General features: G+C 40.2%; 1 protein-coding gene across 4 annotated transcripts in view; it reads left to right on the top strand.

Moving 5' to 3' along the window:
- RANBP17 (RAN binding protein 17) overlaps nucleotides 1–18066 on the top strand; it is a 160567-nt gene that overhangs the window by 87808 nt on the left and 54693 nt on the right. For all 4 annotated transcript variants that reach the window (XM_035110145.2, XM_035110144.2, XM_035110143.2 and 1 more), the window contains exons 15-19: nucleotides 6613–6686; nucleotides 7345–7425; nucleotides 13476–13539; nucleotides 13628–13736; nucleotides 16396–16499. In XM_035110145.2, coding sequence (XP_034966036.2) covers nucleotides 6613–6686; nucleotides 7345–7425; nucleotides 13476–13539; nucleotides 13628–13736; nucleotides 16396–16499 — 432 coding nt within the window. The remainder of the gene's footprint in view (nucleotides 1–6612; nucleotides 6687–7344; nucleotides 7426–13475; nucleotides 13540–13627; nucleotides 13737–16395; nucleotides 16500–18066) is intronic.

Raw genomic sequence — 18066 nt, 5'->3', positions numbered from 1 at the left:
TAGCTCAGTTTGCATGCAGAAGGTCCCAGGTTCAAACATTAGCAATCTCCAGGTAGGGCTTGCAAAGACTCCCGTTGGAAACCCTGGAGACCAGCCTTCCCCAAAACTGCTATCTTCTAGAGGTGGTTGGACTCCAGCTCCCATCAACCCCAGCCAGCATGGTCATTGTTCGGGGATGGTGGGGTTGGAAACCAACAACATTTGGAGGACACCAGTTGGGGGAAGGCTGGTGTAGACAATAGTGACTTAGATGGACCAATTGTGACGCTTGGTATAAGGCAACTTCCTTCCTATTGGTGCAATTCAACACTGCACTCTTCCAATGGTTCCATCTGCACAAGCATTGCGGTTTGCCACATAAAATAATCCCGCCTCCTACCTCCATGAACTCTTCTGGGGTTTTTCGTGACACCCCGAGCCAATTTTAGGCGGTGGGGAATGCCCCATTGCACAAGCAAAAGCCTTTGTGCAGGGCTTCTGCTGACGGACTTGTTAAGTGAATCCTGCCCTATGTGTTTTCCCCAAACTCCTATGCAGTGGCCAACTCATGTCTATTAGCTCAGCTCAGCTAGTAAACGTTCGACTGTCCTAAGTTATCTGATGACAAAATGCTTTAATGTTGCATCTGTATTACTGCTGGTTTCCTGCAACAAAGCCTGAATAAAGTTCAAGAAGTTGTAAGAGCTAAAACATTTATGCTGTGCCTCTTGGTAATAACTTTACTGTAATTTTGTGAAGATCTGCTACCCAAAATCTTAATTCATTATTGCAACCCATATGAAACATAGAGAATCAACATTTTCTTTTCTTTTCTTAGTTGCACAGTGTGAAGGATTCATTGTTCTAGTTTAATTTGTTTCATGCGGTGCTTCTGAGCACATTCCATACAGAGCTGTTATTGAATTTCTCTGACTGTCATTATATATCCATACAACCTTTAGAAACCCTCATTCTCAGTTTCCCAGTTTTATAATGTGCTTCACATTTTAAGGATTGACATAATTAGCTTCTTCTTCTTCTTCTTAGCTAAACATGTCTGGGGCCGAAGGATTGTATGAACAATATAGCATGAAGCTTTCATTTCTTTAATGATGATACCATCTTTTCTCAGCCTAAAATTAAATTCAAATATACCGCTTTCTGCAAAGTTGGATATTTGTTTCACTGCCTCCTCTATTCTTTGCAGCATAGCACAACATGCCCACCCCACCGCCCTAAATAACTGCAAACCCTTTTGGATTGCAGAAGAAATAAGAATAGGCTATTCTCATTTCTGTAATGTTACCTTGTGGTATTTTAAGTATTGAATTGATCTGGGAATAATTTGATTGGACACATATTATGTCCTGTAAGAAGAGAAACATTAGCTAATGGAAATATATTTGAATGGAGCTCATTGCTGAATCTTTCCTTGCTTTCAACTGAGCCTAATTTTTTACTTAGGGCATTAGCACTGAATATGAGGGGGGTGGCTTTTGTAATTTAGCTCCAACTGATAATGCTGTAGCCCCACACTGCTGTGTTTGTTACACACATTTTGTATTATTTGTGAGATGCAAAATTCACCTGGAAGCGCCTTATCAGCTCTTCCCAGAGGCATAGTTAAAATATTTTCCCATAGAGGTAGTGTTATAGGCACCATGTTTGATGAATCTGGGGAACATGAGACTGAGTAGAGGCTATAGCCCTGTGTTACATGGAGTTATCACTCCTACCGGTACTGGCCTTACCTCTCTTTTCTACCTGACCTCCACATGTTGGCAGCTCCAACTTCACAGGGGTCTGTGTGATCCATAACCTCCCCCCCCCCCCCGGCAGCAGCACATGGGTAGATTCTGTGCATTGGGGCAATACCTTTTTGCATCTAAACCTGCAACCAGGATTTGGATTACAGAGAGGGAGGAGCTTGTTGAGTTCCATCTCAGTCACATCCGCAGCAAAGAAGTGGGATGCGGTGCCTGATCTCAACCTGCAAGAATTATCTGCAGAGGGGTTACATCTTGAACGTTACAAGTGGGACCTGCCACAAATGGCTGCAGTTTCCTTACCACCTAGCAGAAGTCTCTTTTTCAGGGAACCAACAAGTCAATCAGGCCCCACCCACCCACCCAGGAAGATTGAAGGCACTCAAGCAAAGTATTCTGCTTTCCCCACCCTTTTTTATTTTCCAGCACAATCAATCTTCTGAGGCTGCCAAGCAGATACATGCTCCATTGGGCTGTATTTGCCTTGTTAGGTTTTGTTTGTTTGTTTTAAAAAAACCGCTCCACAGCCTGTGTATGTTGTGTGTATTTGTGATACTTTGCTATGCAAAATTGTACTAGACAAAATTGTACGAAGAGCAGGATAAACACAAATAAATAACATTATTCCATAGCTGTTTCAATTTAAGAGCTATTCTTTCTCACAACGTATGGTATAGCTATGTTACCCACACAGCTATTTAAAATGACCCTGTCACATGTGAAAACAAATTAGATTGTTTGCTGTTAATGAGCTTTTCAATTTACTTATTCAGTGGTTCAGATAAGTAGATTTAAGAGGTAATGATCCTGTTTAGCACCAAAGCTTAGCTGTCAGATTCTAGTAGTTGAGGGACATCTCCAGGGATAAGTGTTGACATAGATCTTGATGCGATAATAGGAATCAAAGCGAATGCATGATAAACGGAGTAGCAAAAGCAGCAAGGAAACGGTGGATTAAAGGAGTGTTCTTTGTTAAATTTGACATCTCTCCCAGTGTTTCATTTGTTAAGCCATGATCTGAATGTTAATTGACAAGAGAACAAAATGCTACCACATAGCACACAGCTTCCTATCTTACTCGTATATTTTTATTTTTGTTTTCATGCAAATGATGAATATTCATATGCCTGGCGCAAAATTTTGAAACAAAGGCTAAGTTTGGTAAAGAATCCTGAAATATCATTGCACGCAACGTATCGGGCTTGTCCACACAGGAGTTTAATGAGGATGTAAAGCTGCTTGTGTGTCATTCTTGTGTGTGGCATCCACACAACATCCTTTCCACCTATTGCCACATTCCCTGCTTCCATTTGCTCCTCACCTGAGCTCAACCTAGCCATTTCGTTTCCATCAGCCCAAAGGGAAGGATGCAGCACGACTATTTCACAAACGAAGGCATGTTTGTGATGCATTTCTAAAATTTTAAAACAGCTGTTTTGCACAAAAATGTTGTGTTAAAAATGGAAATGAACTTGCAGTTCAGGAAGAATCAACAGCTCCAGGAGGTGGGAACTTACTTTCTTCGCCTTTCTGGTATGGGGGCAGGATTCGGAGATTGAAGGCCCTGATGCCACCTCCTGCCTGGCTGTTCTTTGCCTCTCTGCTGTGTGGATAAGGCTGTTTGGCATAAAACTGGTAAATGAAAAATTCCTTGAGATTTTGAAAAACATCGAGATAGTTATTGATTAAAGCGCATACAGAAAAATTGAAGCACATATGTATCAATGCTCTAGTGTAGACATAGGAATAGTAGATGGTTCTGGGTTAATTAGCTGGAAAGTCTAAGGAATTCAAAATATACCTAACTTTACTTTATTCTTTATTCTTAAATATGTGTTTCTCCAAGACTTGCATGTTTGCACGCCACTATAATTATTGGTATGTTCTAAACAGATTTTACGTATGCGTGTAACTTTAATTCTATCAATGTTTAATTGTATTTAATGATTGATTTTTCTGTTTTTTATATTTTTAATCTGTAAGCTGTCGATGTTGGAGATTCATTCCCCGTGTCTGCAGTCATGGGATTGTTGTCTATCACATGACAGTGTATGTTTTCATTCCACAGTGTGGGAAGTGACAGAGACATGTTTGTATTACTGTGTTCCAAGAAGTGGGACTATTGTCCTTTTTTTTTTTTTTTTTTGCTGTCTGATGAGAAAGAGACAGGCACTAAGTCAGAATGCTCCGAGTGTATTATATGTAAATAAAGTAGATTAGCCGAAATGCTGAGCTACTGAGTTCTGTTACGCAAACTGTGAATACTCTGCGGATCCCTAAGTGTGCTAATGCCTTTTGGCATTAGTCACTGTGATGTTTGGGCAGAAGAAAGCTTTTGAAGTTCCCGATCGATCGACCAGGAGGGGGAGAACATGCCAGCCGAGCATGTGTCTCTGCGAGGGTCCTACACTCCTAACAATCTTGTGTCTTTTCAGGGGGAAAGTCAGGGCTGGTGCCAAAATGGAGGGGGCGCTGGCCAGCCTGCCGGGGGGGGGGAGGAAGCCTGCTTTTGCGAGAGGCGGTGGTGGAATGAGTGCCCCGAAAGGAGCGCTTTCGGAGCACTGATTCTGTCACCACCTCTTGCAGGGGCAGGCGGCCGCTTCTCCCTGGCTCACTGTGGGGCGGAGGAAGGGAAAGCGGGGCGAGCGGCGAGGGAGGGTTCCGTCTGGACCGCTTTCCCTTCCCCCGCCCCACAGTGAGCCGGGGAAAAGGGAGACGCGTCCGGCCGCCCCTGCAAGAGGTGGCGACAGGATCAGCGCCCCGAAAGCGCTCGGGGCACTCATCCCGCCGCCGCCTCTCGCAAGAGCAGGCTTCCTCCCCCCTCTTTTTCTCTCTTCCTTCCTTCCCTCTCTCTCCCTCTCTCCCACCCCTTCCTTCCTTCTCTCTCTTCCCTCCCTCTCTCTCTATTTCCCTCTCACCCCCTGCTCCCTCCCTCCCGCCCGTACGAACATACCCTCTCTCTCGCTATTTCCTTCTCACCCCCTGGGGTGCGCCGGAAGGTGATCTGCCTAGGGTGCAAAAAACCCTAGCACCGGCCCTGGTAGTAGTAGTAGTAGTGGTAGTGGTAGTAGTAATAATAATAATGTTTCTACACAAATAGAAACCAATCCACTAATAAAAAGTGTCCTTTGCATAGTGAAGTATGTAGAATCAATCCCTAATTTCTAACCTTTACTATGTGCATGTGTTGTGTGACTATAACTATTAAATGTTTATTTACCAAAAAAAAGAGTTGTGCTTCTGAAAGTGAAACGTTAAATGTAATCCTAAGAAATACCTTAAAACCCAGTGGCCCGTCCAGATTCCACAGAGAAATAACTAAAGTTGGGCAACCCTTCTTAATCCTATCACCTACTAGGTAGATCTGTGCTTTCTCTGAATCTGATTGTTGCTGTTCTGTAATAGCTGTAACCTGCTAATTATAGCCATCACCTAATCACCCAGAAAAGCAAGGATTTTGATCACAGTAAATGTGATAAATATGAACAGATATGTACAGTAGAATACCATCTTCTTTCTGCTGAGCGCTTGTTAAAAAACTGTTTACTAATCTAATATAAAACCTTATGACATGGGTAGGCAAACTAAGGCCCGGGGGCCGGATCCAGCCCAAATCGCCTTCTAAATCCGGACCGTGGATGGTCCAGGAATCATCATGTTTTTACATGAGTAGAATGTGTCCTTTTATTTAAAATGCATCTCTAGGTTATTTGTGGGGCCTGCCTGGTGTTTTTACATGAGGAGAATGTGTCCTTTTATTTAAAATACATATCTGGGTTATTTGTGGGGAATAGGAATTCATTCATTCCCCTCCCCCCCAAAAGAATATAGTCTGGCCCCCCCATAAGGTCGGAGGGACAGTGGACCAGCCCTGCTGAAAAAGTTTGCTGACCCCTGCCTTATGAGATCTTTTATGGGGGTCTCAAATTGCTTCCTCATATAAAGAATAAAATAGTAGCATTTATCGCCAATAGGGACACGGGTGGCGCTGTGGGTTAAACCACAGAGCCTAGGGCTTGCCGATCAGAAGGTCGGTGGTTCGAATCCCCGTGACGGGGTGAGCTCCCGTTGCTCGGTCCCAGCTCCTGCCAACCTAGCAGTTAGAAAGCATGTCAAAGTGCAAGTAGATAAATAGGGACCGCTCCAGTGGGAAGGTAAACGGCGTTTCCGTGTGCTGCTCTGGTTAGCCACATGACCCGGAAACTGTACGCTGGCTCCCTCGGCCAATAACACAAGATGAGCGCCGCAACCCCAGAGTCGGTCACGACTGGACCTAATGGTCAGGGGTCCCTTTACCTTATCCCCAATAATAAATAATTTAGGATAAATGCAAAAAAAGCTAAAAATATTAGTCACCGTAGCTTTTTGACATATAGATGGATTCAGAATTTGAGAATATAGTTGGCAGTAGGTCTGTGAAGTGGATTCAGCCAAAGCCCTGCTCCTGTACTGAATCATTCTTATTTGAGGGAATCCAGGCATCGCCGAGTCTTTCTTTCTTAACTATATAATGCAAATAGGTTATACCAGGCTGCTCAACCTCGGCCCTCCAGATGCCAATTCCCAGCATCCCTGACCACTGGTCTTGCTAGCTAGGGATCATGGGAGTTGTAGGCCAAAAACATCTGGAGGGCCAAGGTTGAGGAAGCCAGGATTATAGAATAGGAGGAGGAGGAAGCAAGCAGAAATACAGTTTGTCCATATTTTCAGCCTCATTGTCACAACAGAACTGAATTTCAAAACCAACACCCAACCTGCTGGTTCCCTGCTACCAAAGAAAGTGATCTCTCTTCAGAACAATACATGTTTAAAAATCATAGTACAGTAATCTATTAAGATTTCACTGTTGAATTGTTTTTTTTCCCAGGTTTATGCTCGAATGTCAGAAGTTTTGGGAATAACAGACGACAACCAAGTTCTAGAAACATTTATGACAAAAATGTGAGTTTGAAATACTTACTCTTGTAGTTTTTGCCCCGCCCCCGATGTAAACATTAATGCAAATGATGCTAATAGTTAATGCCTTAATTTTAAAATTTTGAGATGTGACATATGAATGCAATTAATGTGGCTTTTACTGTCGCCACCACCTTTTCTTCTGTTATTACCAGTTAGCAACTGTCTCCTCTTGTTTTCACGTATTGATTCAAATCTAAAGGCAACCTTGCTCATTTCATATTTCCCTTTTTATGCTACATTATATAATATGTTGCAAAATACTCTCGGGAAAGTATTCAGCTGCCTCCCTTCAGCAAATCTTGACTTTCTAGATAGTTGTTTGAAACGTTAGTCCAAATTCTTCTCTGGAAAAAATAATGACAGGTGAATCATGAGAAAGAAGGGCAACTTTGTAACTGGGATGTAAAATCCGATTCTTGCCTTCATACCACCTGGAACTAAGTTATTTTTAAGCAGGCTGGTGGATGATGGTTCAAAGTAGGGTTTAATTTGAGTTTGAAGGCAAGAGAAAACAAAAGTATGGTTTGCTGCAAATGGATGGATACAGTTACCTGGGAATAAGTCCCATTGAACTAATATTGTACATGTTTATGTCTGGTTAGAAGATACATTTGTAAAACTTTTCTTTTTTTAATTCTAGTGTTACAAATCTTAAATACTGGGGGCGATGTGAGCCTGTGATTTCAAGAACGCTTCAGTTTCTAAATGACCTTTCAGTTGGATATCCTTTTAACTGTATATCATGGGTCCTATCCACTGTGTAGCTTAGAAGATGGTAGAATGTGCACCATTTTCATCTTTACTTTTTTACTTGTTGATACTCTTAGGAATAGTTAGTACTGAAATAGTAATTAAGCATAGCCCTTTCTGTGCATAGTCCATTTTGAAAATACCATCTTGCTTATTTTGCACACAATCTTCCTTTCAAATTAATCTAAAAGTTCTGGTTCCTGTCCTATAAAATAGGTCGGTAAAGCTGGGATTTTGATATACGGTAAAACCAAAGTAGGTTTATCGTCTCCTTCAACCCTGCTCCTGATGACATCCACGAAAGGGTAACAACTATGGCAATTGGAATCAGGCAGTGATTGGTGAGGTGGTCACTCTCCTCTGTGCTTGGTTCAGAGCCTGACGTTGATTGAATGCTCTTGAATGTTCAGCAGCTCACTGGTCCTGTGTGTTAGACTTCTTGGAGAGCACATGGTCTTTTGCACTTTCTCCCATCATCAGCCCAGTGCCATTGTCTGCTGTGCAACTCAAGGTCAGGGTCAACTGAGCATTCAGCTGGATGTACTTCTAGTTTAATGAGCTGGTTAACATGGTCTGGTGTGAATGTATGTTTGGGTATTTTATGTTTGCCATCAGATGGTGTGTGTGTGTGTGTGTGTGTGTGTGTGTAAGTAAGTAAGTGTAAAGGGAAGTGTCACTTGTATGTGACAAAGACGGAAGCGAAGAGGTTATTGTATTGCATTGCTAAAATGTTAAAAGGGTAAAAATGATTGTTTTTCCTCGATGTTTTCTTTCGGTACAATATTGTTCAATAAACTAAAGGTCAACAAGAAATTCTACTCTAAATAGCTTTGTTAAGATATGAAGATAATCAGTCTTTAAGTAATAAAAGGTAATGAACTTCTTTCATTGGTGCTTCTGTTCCTAGTCTGCGCGGAGAACTTTAAACTTCAAGCAGTTGCCACAAAGCAGTTGTGGTGCAAGAACACTCTGTGTTCATCTCAATCACCACCTTTCTCCTTGTCCTTTGCCATTGAGAGGTGAGGATGACCCCAGATTGGAGGAGGAGGAACTGCAAGGCAGCAGTAGGCAAGAGAGGCAATGGTGGAGGAAAAAGATGGTCTAGTGGGAAAAGCAATGGCAACAGTGACTGTGTTGTGCTGGGCCCAGATCAACCTGACATCTTCAAAATAGTTGTGTGAATGTCTGTTTTGCTCTCCTTCCTATCCCGAACCCCAATTGAATCAGCATGTTCTTCTGAGCTGCCTTTCCACCTTTGTTTTCTTCTCCATTTCTTTTATAGTACACTGGTACCTCAGGTTACAGACGCTTCAGGTTACAGACTCCGCTGTAGTACCTCGGGTTAAGAACTGTGCTTCAGGATAAGAACAGAAATCGTGCGGTGGCAGCGGGAGGCCCCATTAGCTAAAGTGGTACCTCAGGTTAAGAACGATTTCACATTAAGAACGGACCTCCGGAACGAATTAAGTTCTTAACCCAAGGTACTGTAACACTGTAAAATTGCTTGTTTCTTCCACTCTCTGAAACAAACTAGCTTTAACAAATGCTTACTCCTTTACAGTGGACCCTCGAGTTACGTACCGCTCTGGATACGTAACTTTCAGGTTCCAAACACGGCAAACCCGGAAGTGTATACTTCCGCGTTTTGCCGCGCATGCGCAGAAGCACTCTATCGCACCGTGTGCGTGCGCAGAAGCAGCGTCCTGAGTTATGGACTTTTCAGGATAAGTACAGACCCCCGGAATGAATTTAGTTCGTATCTGGAGGATCCACTGTATATGCTGCTTTAAGATCTGCAAGTTAACCTTTCCTCCACAAGAAAATAGGCCTGTGAGTGCTCAGAGAAAGAACCTTGCCTGCCATGCAGTAATACTAGTCCATTATAGATGTCAAGTCCAAAAGGTTCTGTACTACTGAGCTTTTAATGGTTTTTCCCCTGTTCAGTTCACATCTGTTCTTTGCCAATATTATATTCAGATTAGATTGCAGAATGGTCCTGCTTCTTATGTTATATCTTAGTATTTTGGTTCTGGTTTTCTTTTGATTAAGTGGAGCTTCTGATTGTTTGTTTTTAATATATATATATATATATATATATGCTTGTTTCAGTTTTGTTCTATCACTTTTTTAAAAAAGCTGCCTTTAATGTATATTATAATTTAAAAGATACATAAAATGCATGAATTTTTTTTAAGTAGAAATGAATTGCATTGCAATTGGGCTTCAGGTAAATATCAAAGCAGTTAAACATCTGTGTTTAAGAACCCTTGGCTTTTGGATATAAATATTTTCATCTTTTTATCTGATTCAGTGGCATATAGCAGCATTGGTCAATAATCTGGGGAGGCATCATAGTTCAGTGGGTAAAGCACATGCTTTTGATAAAAGAGGATTTTATATTCAAACCTGGTTCCTTCTTTCAACCAGACTGGAAAGAACCTCTAAGACAATACCGGGCTAGATGTCCAATGGTATAACTTGGTATACGTTCCCCTTGTTGCTTATACAGTGGTACCTTGGTTCTCGAACGGCTTAGTTGTCGAACAAATCAGCTCCCGAACAGCGCAAACTCAGAAGTAAGTGTTCCGGTAGGCAAACTTTTTTTGGAAACCAAACATCTGACACGACTTCCAATTGAGTGCAGAAAGCTCTTGCAGCCAATCGGAAGCCATGCTTTGGTTTTCAAACGGTTTCAGAACGGACTCCCGGAATGGATTAAGTTCGAGAACCAAGGTACCACTGTATTGTTAAAAAATCCCATTGAGATTGATGCACTTTTTCATTCCAAACCAGGGTCCAATAATACTCCTCTCTTTCCTTGATATTATTACAGTGGTACCTCTACTTACGAATAACTCTACTTACGAATGTTTCTACTTACGAACGGAGCTCCATCCGCCATCTTGAATGCAGTTTAGATAGGATTTTTTCTACTTACGAATTTTTAGATAGGGTTGCTTCAACTTACGAATTTTTTCTCCCAATGCATTCCTATGGGATTCGACTTACAATTTTTTTCGACTTACGAATGTGCGTTCGGAACGCATTAAATTCGTAAGTAGAGGTACCACTGTATTCCCCAAACAAACTTTGTAAAACCCTCTTGCTTCGTAGGTAATTTTGCTATATCAATGAATGGGGGTACACGATGAGAAGAGCATATAAAATTGGCATTAACTTTGCTAGTTAACTTTTTTTTAATTGGCAACATTGAAATAAACAACATTTTGAATAAATAAACTGCATTAAATGTAATTTGACTCGAACTTCTGTGATTTGTTTCTTTTTCCAGTTAAAATGAATGTAGCATGATAGAGCTAACCTAAATGCTGTTTCACTTTATTCTTATATGTTAGTATTAGTTAAGTTTAAAATTGTGTTCTTTGGCAAATGAAAAAAGAATTCAGAAGTATTAAGACACCCACTTTTGTGCTGGAATTTAATATGCAACTTTTTATTGGAAAATAATCGTCCTTGTCTGGCAAAATCCACCATGCAATATTTCTGTTAGTAGGCATAATGTAATAAAGGCAGGGAGGGCTATTTATCACAACAAATTTTGAGGATTTCAGGATTCTTTTTATTATTTTAATATATTTCTTTGGTATTAAATCAGAAAAATGATAAATTACACCTGTCGAAGCTGTTTTTCCTTTTTGTTGGAAAATGATGTACAACCCAATTTTGCTGGCCATTTTGGCTTTTAACGATACATACATTCCCCCCCCCCTCTTTTAAATCTATTGGCTCAGCTTTTAAAGAATAATACTGAAGTACTTCTTATTTCTTACATATGAAGTGTTTATAAATACTTCCTGGTATTGCAAACTTTAACCTTTTAACAATGCATTAGTTTGTCAGAGCAACTCAGTGGCTGTGATGTTCAAGCTCACTTCAGACAAGCCCTTCTCATTCTGATAGGGATTATGTCACTGTGGTCGGTTAAGGATTAGGCCTTCATTATATAGAACTTTGTTGAGAAGCATCGTGTTTTTTAGAGACCACATCCAGGGGGCCCATTTTCAGTACAGAGGGTACATTAAATTGTGATTAATTTGAAAGGCTAAAAAATAATTAGTTTAATTTAAATGCCTGCCCATTGCTTAATTCATTCATATGCATATAATTTTCTTTCAGAATCAAAGCGCTACATGTTCCTTGAAATTGGTACTTATCTTTTATTATGCATAAGGGTTATTTATTTCTTCAGAGATTCTGTAACAGTTTTGTTTTTTTTTAGATCACAATTTTAGAATGGATTAGACAAAAGAGCAAAAATATATATGGGGAGTATTTTAAGCAAGAAGAGGCAACAAATGATTTGTGTTGCTGTCTTGTTTTGCATTATTTTAACAATTATTCCAGGCTTGCATATTTAGAAATATATTAGCCCAATTTGATTTTAAGGCTCAGTTATTTGAATTATAAATCATTATGTCCCTTCTAGCTGATCAGTCACAGAATAGCTTTGAATTCATTTACATAATGGAATGTGTTAGTGTTTCCTTTCTGTCAGTGTAGTCATGGTACTCCCTCATGCATCCTCTGTTGTTTCTCATAATTAACTTTATCATAATGCTTCCTGTTACTACTCTCTCTCTCTCTCTCTCTCTCTCTCTCTCTCTCTCTCTCTCTCTCTCTCTCTCTCTCTCTCTCTCTCTCTCATATGGTTCTTTTGTGAAGGAACTGACCACAAAGTGTCTTTCAGGTATCTGATCGTTCTTCTTCCTACTTACATTGTGATTGCAGCTATTAAAGTCTTCCTTTTGGTTTAAGAGAAAACCCTTGCACAAAGACTTCACAACATAAACAGTCACTTGATAAGAAGTCATCAAGCAAGTTACCTAAAAGGCCCTACATGTAATTGATAAAACATACCGGTGGATGGTTTAAAATGTTCGTCTTCAGCTGATGAATCTACTGTTTGGTTGCATCTAGACCTAAGCTGGCTTGGTTGCAGAAGCATTGCAGTAAACTATTATTTGGCAATAGAGAAAGAAGGAAAAATCTAGACAAATGTAGTAAAGATAAAAATTATGGCCAAAGTCCATTGATGCAAATGTGTTTAAAATGCTTACTTCTATACAGGATTGTGATTAAAATACAGGCAACTCTCAGTTTACACTGGGGTTCCATTTCAGGTATAGGGATTTAGGCATAAAGCCAAAATTGTGTATAGTCAAAACACATTGGGTTCAATGGCGGGTGGGATCGCCACCCTTTATTACAGTGGTGCCTTGACTTACGAAGGGGATCCGTTCCGCGGTGCTGTTCGTAAGTCGAAGTCTTCGGTTGTCGAAGCGTCCGTCATGCGCAAAGCACGATTTTGCGTTTCTGCGCATGCGCGGACCACAGGCGCAGAACGCACACGTGGCGAAAAGACTTCCAGGTTTGCCAACTTCGTAAGTTGAAACCTTCGGAAGTTGAGGCATTCGGATGTTGAGGTACCACTGTATATATATATTGCCAAATGTGTAGCTGAATGTGAACAAGTTAAATGCACATACGTTGCGAGTTATCTGTAGTCAAAAAATTAAGAGGTTACAAATAGTTCTGCATGAGAAAATCCCACCCTCTTTCCCAATATACACATTACAGAGGACCAGCACTATCCGTTCAGACAGAGTTGCTCACCTTTTGAGGATTAGTGACAAGGTTTACCTGAATTTGGCACCCCATTCTCCCATCTGCTGTGAGAGACAACTGCTGTAAAAGATGAAATAATTGGCCTTGAGCTGTCATGACAAGTATCATACATTTCCTACTTGTCATCTAAAAAAATTAAGAACACTATGACTGTTGATAGTTTTAACTACTTCCCCGCTCTTCTGCTTAGTAATATTATGTATTTATTATTATTTTCTTTGCAATATTTAAATAAAAAGTCATTTTTTTGAAATTTGTATGTTCTAATACTCTGTAAAGCTATTGATATGTGGTCTCTGAAGACCATAAACATTAAAAGGTTTTGTGTTATCAGCACATTAATTGCCTACTGTTGTTTCCCTTAATTTCAAACACTTATATTATCCTAAAAAAGCTTGTGAAAATAGATGCTGTGAAGTTCATGCTGCAGAATCATACGGTAGGTCTCTTGAATTAGCTTCAATATTTTAAAAGTAAAATAATGAATGGTGTTGACTTTTTCAATCTGTTCTTCATTTTTCCACCAGAGTAAACACTTTCCTTTCTTGGGTGTCAATGATAATTATGGTTTGAGTGACCTTAGGTGCAGAACCAGGTTCTATACTGCACTCACACGCCTTCTCATGGTAGATCTAGGTAAGAAATTTTTCATTGTATTCCTTCACTCCCTTCCTGAAGTTAGAAAGGTCTCCCAAATACATTGTCTCCCAAATACATTGTCTTACTCTATGGTCTAATAATCAGTTCCTGGCAATATTGATATTTGTTTTTAAATCAAAATAACACTACGCCAGACAAGTTATTAAAACATGTTATGACCACATTGAGACCTAATTGCTTGGATGCAGGCATTGTCTGCCCACAGAAGGATTGTTTTCCATGCCATGTGTTGTGCAAGAAAGGTGAAACTAGATTCAACATGGTTCCCCTGGTTGCATTAAAGTCCACATGACTGCTTGTTGCCAGAATCAGCATGAAAGTTGCTATAGAATGTAAAATCTAAAAAATAACCCTTCAAAATGTTTGCAGAACATATTAGTGGCTATTTCCATTCCATTCAGGTTCCTTGGATCTTATTTACCCATGGGCTTTCATTTCAAGGCTAATGTTCCTTCCTAGGAAATAAGTCTTTAGAAGGGTTGATTTCTGAATAAACATATTTTAGATTGGTCTGCTAAATTATAAGAGTGTGATCTTTGGACATGGGTTCTATCCCTGTTTCACTGAAGAACCTACTTTCTCTTCCAGGATTCTATGCCAGGAGCAAAAAGACAGATTTGGAATGTACTTTCTTTTTATTTCCACCTGCTTTAGATTGTCCCAAAGATGATTCAGTATTTTAAGTTAATGGTACTTTATTTCCAGACTTATAAGATTCCTCTGCAAAGTAAGAAGCTCCCTTGCCAGATTCAAACTAGGATAGGCAAAGTTCACCTGTAAACTATCTATACACCTTGAAAATCCCTATTCTCATTGGGATTTTTTGAAAAAAGTTTAAAATGCCGTAGCATCTAGAGGAAGAAATAAACTGAAAGTGATCATTAACACCAGTGACTCAGATTATGTTTTTAAAAATAGCTAGACTGAATAAAAATTGCTATCTTGCTTATGCCTCTCAGAAGATGGTGGATTACTCAGTTTCTGTGTGTGTGCAAAATGTGGACCCAACAAACCCCATAACACAGTGCTGACTAAGCTGAGAAGAAACTCTTCTTTGCTACCACTAATGGTAGCCTTTTAAATGGGTTCAATTACCAGTTTGGTCCAACTGTGCACAAAAATGGCACCACTTTGCTATATTGTCTATATTGCCTTCTATAATCCATCCGCCGAGGGAAGGTCTATTTAGGATTCGGAATGAGAGAAAACTAAGCAGCTGTAGTAACTTCTTACTCCAACCGGGGTATCAACTGGTCACCTATAGGCATAAGCAAAATTAATATCCCAGAGAATTATGTAAACCCACTAGAATTTTTAATCTCCAAGTCTGGGCCACCCTTTGTCCTGTGCATCTCATCTCTCATCTGCCTCCCATCAGAGACTGTGTCATGAAAATGCACACCCTTTGTGAGGTCATGGTCATGATCATAAAGGTGACATCTACATCCCCCATCCTCAGGCTGCCTGTTTCCATGACAGCGTAATACAACAAATCCAACATAGTTCATGTCACGTGTCAGTAACAATGACTTGATGTAGCTGAGTGTGTTATGAGGGACACGTATTTTTGAGCCACAGCCTATGAGGTGGCCTCAGGATGGGATTCCTGGATACACCACATGAGGCATGGGGCTTCAGGAGATCAAAAAGGCATCTCATTATAAGGTACATGCATTCACATTTGATTGTGCAGAATGTATCCAAAGGGACGAGGTGAGTGATGAGGATCCAAAGTGATGAGGAGAAGGATGTGTGCTAAAGCTGGTATATAGAAATCAAAAAGGAATAAGAAGAAGACAGATAACTAGAATATATAGACAACTGGGAGAATTAACATGTTATCTGGAATAATAGGCAGCTATAGTTTTTGATATGATATCAAAATCCCCTGTGAGTTTTGTGTTCCCATTTCTTGCATAACAATGGTAAATCAGTACTCAAGAGTACAACGCAACACTATACTGTATGAGGGAAGCTGGATTTAACTGCAGGTTAAATAATATTGGCTGGGCAAAACCCTGCTCTGAAGCCTTGGTGTGGTGTTGCCATTCACATCAGGCAGTGCAGGAAATAATAGATTCAGGATTCAGACATGGGGCGGATTAAGTGCCAGTTTGGGCCCCCAGTCAGATTTGTGTGTGCATGCGCATAGCCCTGCACACAGGCTTACCCTAGCTTAGCAACTGAGTAACTAACGCTAGTAGGGTCCTATGAGTGTCAGTCATCCCAAGCGCCCTGCTCTGGAGTGGTCTCCTAGACTACATCTTACTGTTAAGACGTGAAGTTGTGAAGAAATGTGGATTCAGCATTAAAAGCTGTAACATTAAAAGCCCTGAGCAGATTGGGCCCAGGATACTTTAATAGCCACCTGCACTCATGCCAACCTGTCCATTTACTGAAATCAGTATTGGAAGACTTACCTGTGAAGATGATTAGGTTGGTGAGCACCCTTAACAGAGCCTTTTCATTGGTTCAGCAACAATGGAACTCCATCGCTTTGTAGGCTCGGCAGGCCTTTTGAAGACCTATCGCTTTTCAGTGCCTTTAGCAAGTTTTGTATATTAGGAGTATAGTCCTGGAGTTCATTGTTCTTTTCCTGGCATTTAACACTTGCCTTTCTTCCTTTTTTCCATAGGTGAAGATGAAGATGAATTTGAAAACTTCATGCTTCCCCTGACAGTTTCATTTGAAGCTTTAGTTCAGATATTTAACAATAGTTTTAAACAAGAGGAAGCAAAGGTAAGTTGTTTAGAGTAGAAGGGGGAAATCTTATTTCTCATAAACCAATAGGGAGATTGTTGGGGAGGGGGAGATGGGGGGGGGAGACACCATCCAACCAAAAAAATCACACTAAGACCCATTGACTTAAATTGATGGCAATTAAATGTGAAAGTAATTCTGCCCTTAAAATCAGAAAGATTAAATTTGGCTGGTTGCCTTTTTTCAGTTCTGCTTTAGTTTATGTGATGTTTCCCCTTGAAGATCCATATGTAAACTCTTCATTTTTAAGCCTCTGGGGATATGAATCTACTTTCCCCTACATGAAGGGGCAAGGCATGAGATTTATGTTTCCAGAGCGAGATGAAGCACAGACTGTGATAATAAGCAAACAAATAGGAATATTAGGTAGAAATAGAATTGGTTCTCTGCTCGTTCCTCTCTTGCCATACCTCCCTGCTCCATCCCTACTTGCTAGGTGCCCTACTTCCTTGTCTGTATCAATCCCCATGTGGTGCTGAGCTTATTCATAGGCTCTAGAGGATGCTGAAGTGGAAGAACAAAATGCCTTGATAATCCTAAACTAGGAGAAGCAAAGTTGCACCATTGAATTTTCCCTGAGAATTTTGCATTACTGGTGAAACTAAACCTTTTGTGGAGTTTCCATCAAAAAGCTAGAAACCCCACATCTAGTTCCCTTGTCTCTCCCTATGCCATTTCATAAGGGAAGTGTGTGATATGATGTCATCATATTGCGTGCTTGCCTCACTTGCCATCCTCCCCTGAGTGGCAGTGATGAAAACATGATGTCATCTCACACCTTTCCTTTAATCAGTGGGAGATAGGAAGTAGATATAGGGTTGCTGTTTTAGTGACAGCCTTATGATCAGCATTACATTTAGCTCTACTCTCTGATCTCTGTTTTTCAGTGAGCTATAAAAAGAGGGTGATACACAACATTAGTCATACGCAGTGGACTGAATGAAACCAATGGACTTAAGTTCATTGATATCAGTGACTCTGCTCTGAGCATGATAAATGTTGGGTTTTACCCTGACTGCTTAATATCTTATACTTCTGGAATTTTGGCCTGTTGTGTATTAACTACTTTCATTTTTTGTGTGGATGAGCTTTTCTGATTCTTTATTTTATGTAGTTATTTATTTATTAGGTGTGTGTAGACCTACAAAGGTACAGGAAATAAACAGGATGAAAACACCGCATATTCAGAACATCTCTTCCAAACAAGAATTTAATATATAAATCAGGAGTTTATTAAATGGCTGGGCATATATGTATAAATAGGAACTGGTCTTGAAGTATTGCATTCTTAAACCGAACAAAGTGATTAGGATAACTGATAGCTAAATAAGGTTTTTATGTGCCTGTGGGAGCCATATTAGGATTGATTTGACAAGTCAGTTCAGCTGTGGCAACAGTCATATTATCTAGCACAACATTATGTTTTATTAGTAAAATCCTTAAGTGTAGCAAGCTGTTTGTGTCAAAACAACAGTATATTTTAGAGGGTGGGGGGAGAGTTGCTAAGTGGAATGAAGCACATTAGCATAGCATTACATTAAATAGA

This window comes from Zootoca vivipara, chromosome 3 (assembly GCF_963506605.1).
Source record: "Zootoca vivipara chromosome 3, rZooViv1.1, whole genome shotgun sequence".
In the NCBI taxonomy this organism is placed as follows: domain Eukaryota; kingdom Metazoa; phylum Chordata; class Lepidosauria; order Squamata; family Lacertidae; genus Zootoca; species Zootoca vivipara.
The sequence above is the reverse complement of the archived record's forward strand: the minus strand, read 5'-3'. Positions and strand labels throughout refer to the sequence as shown.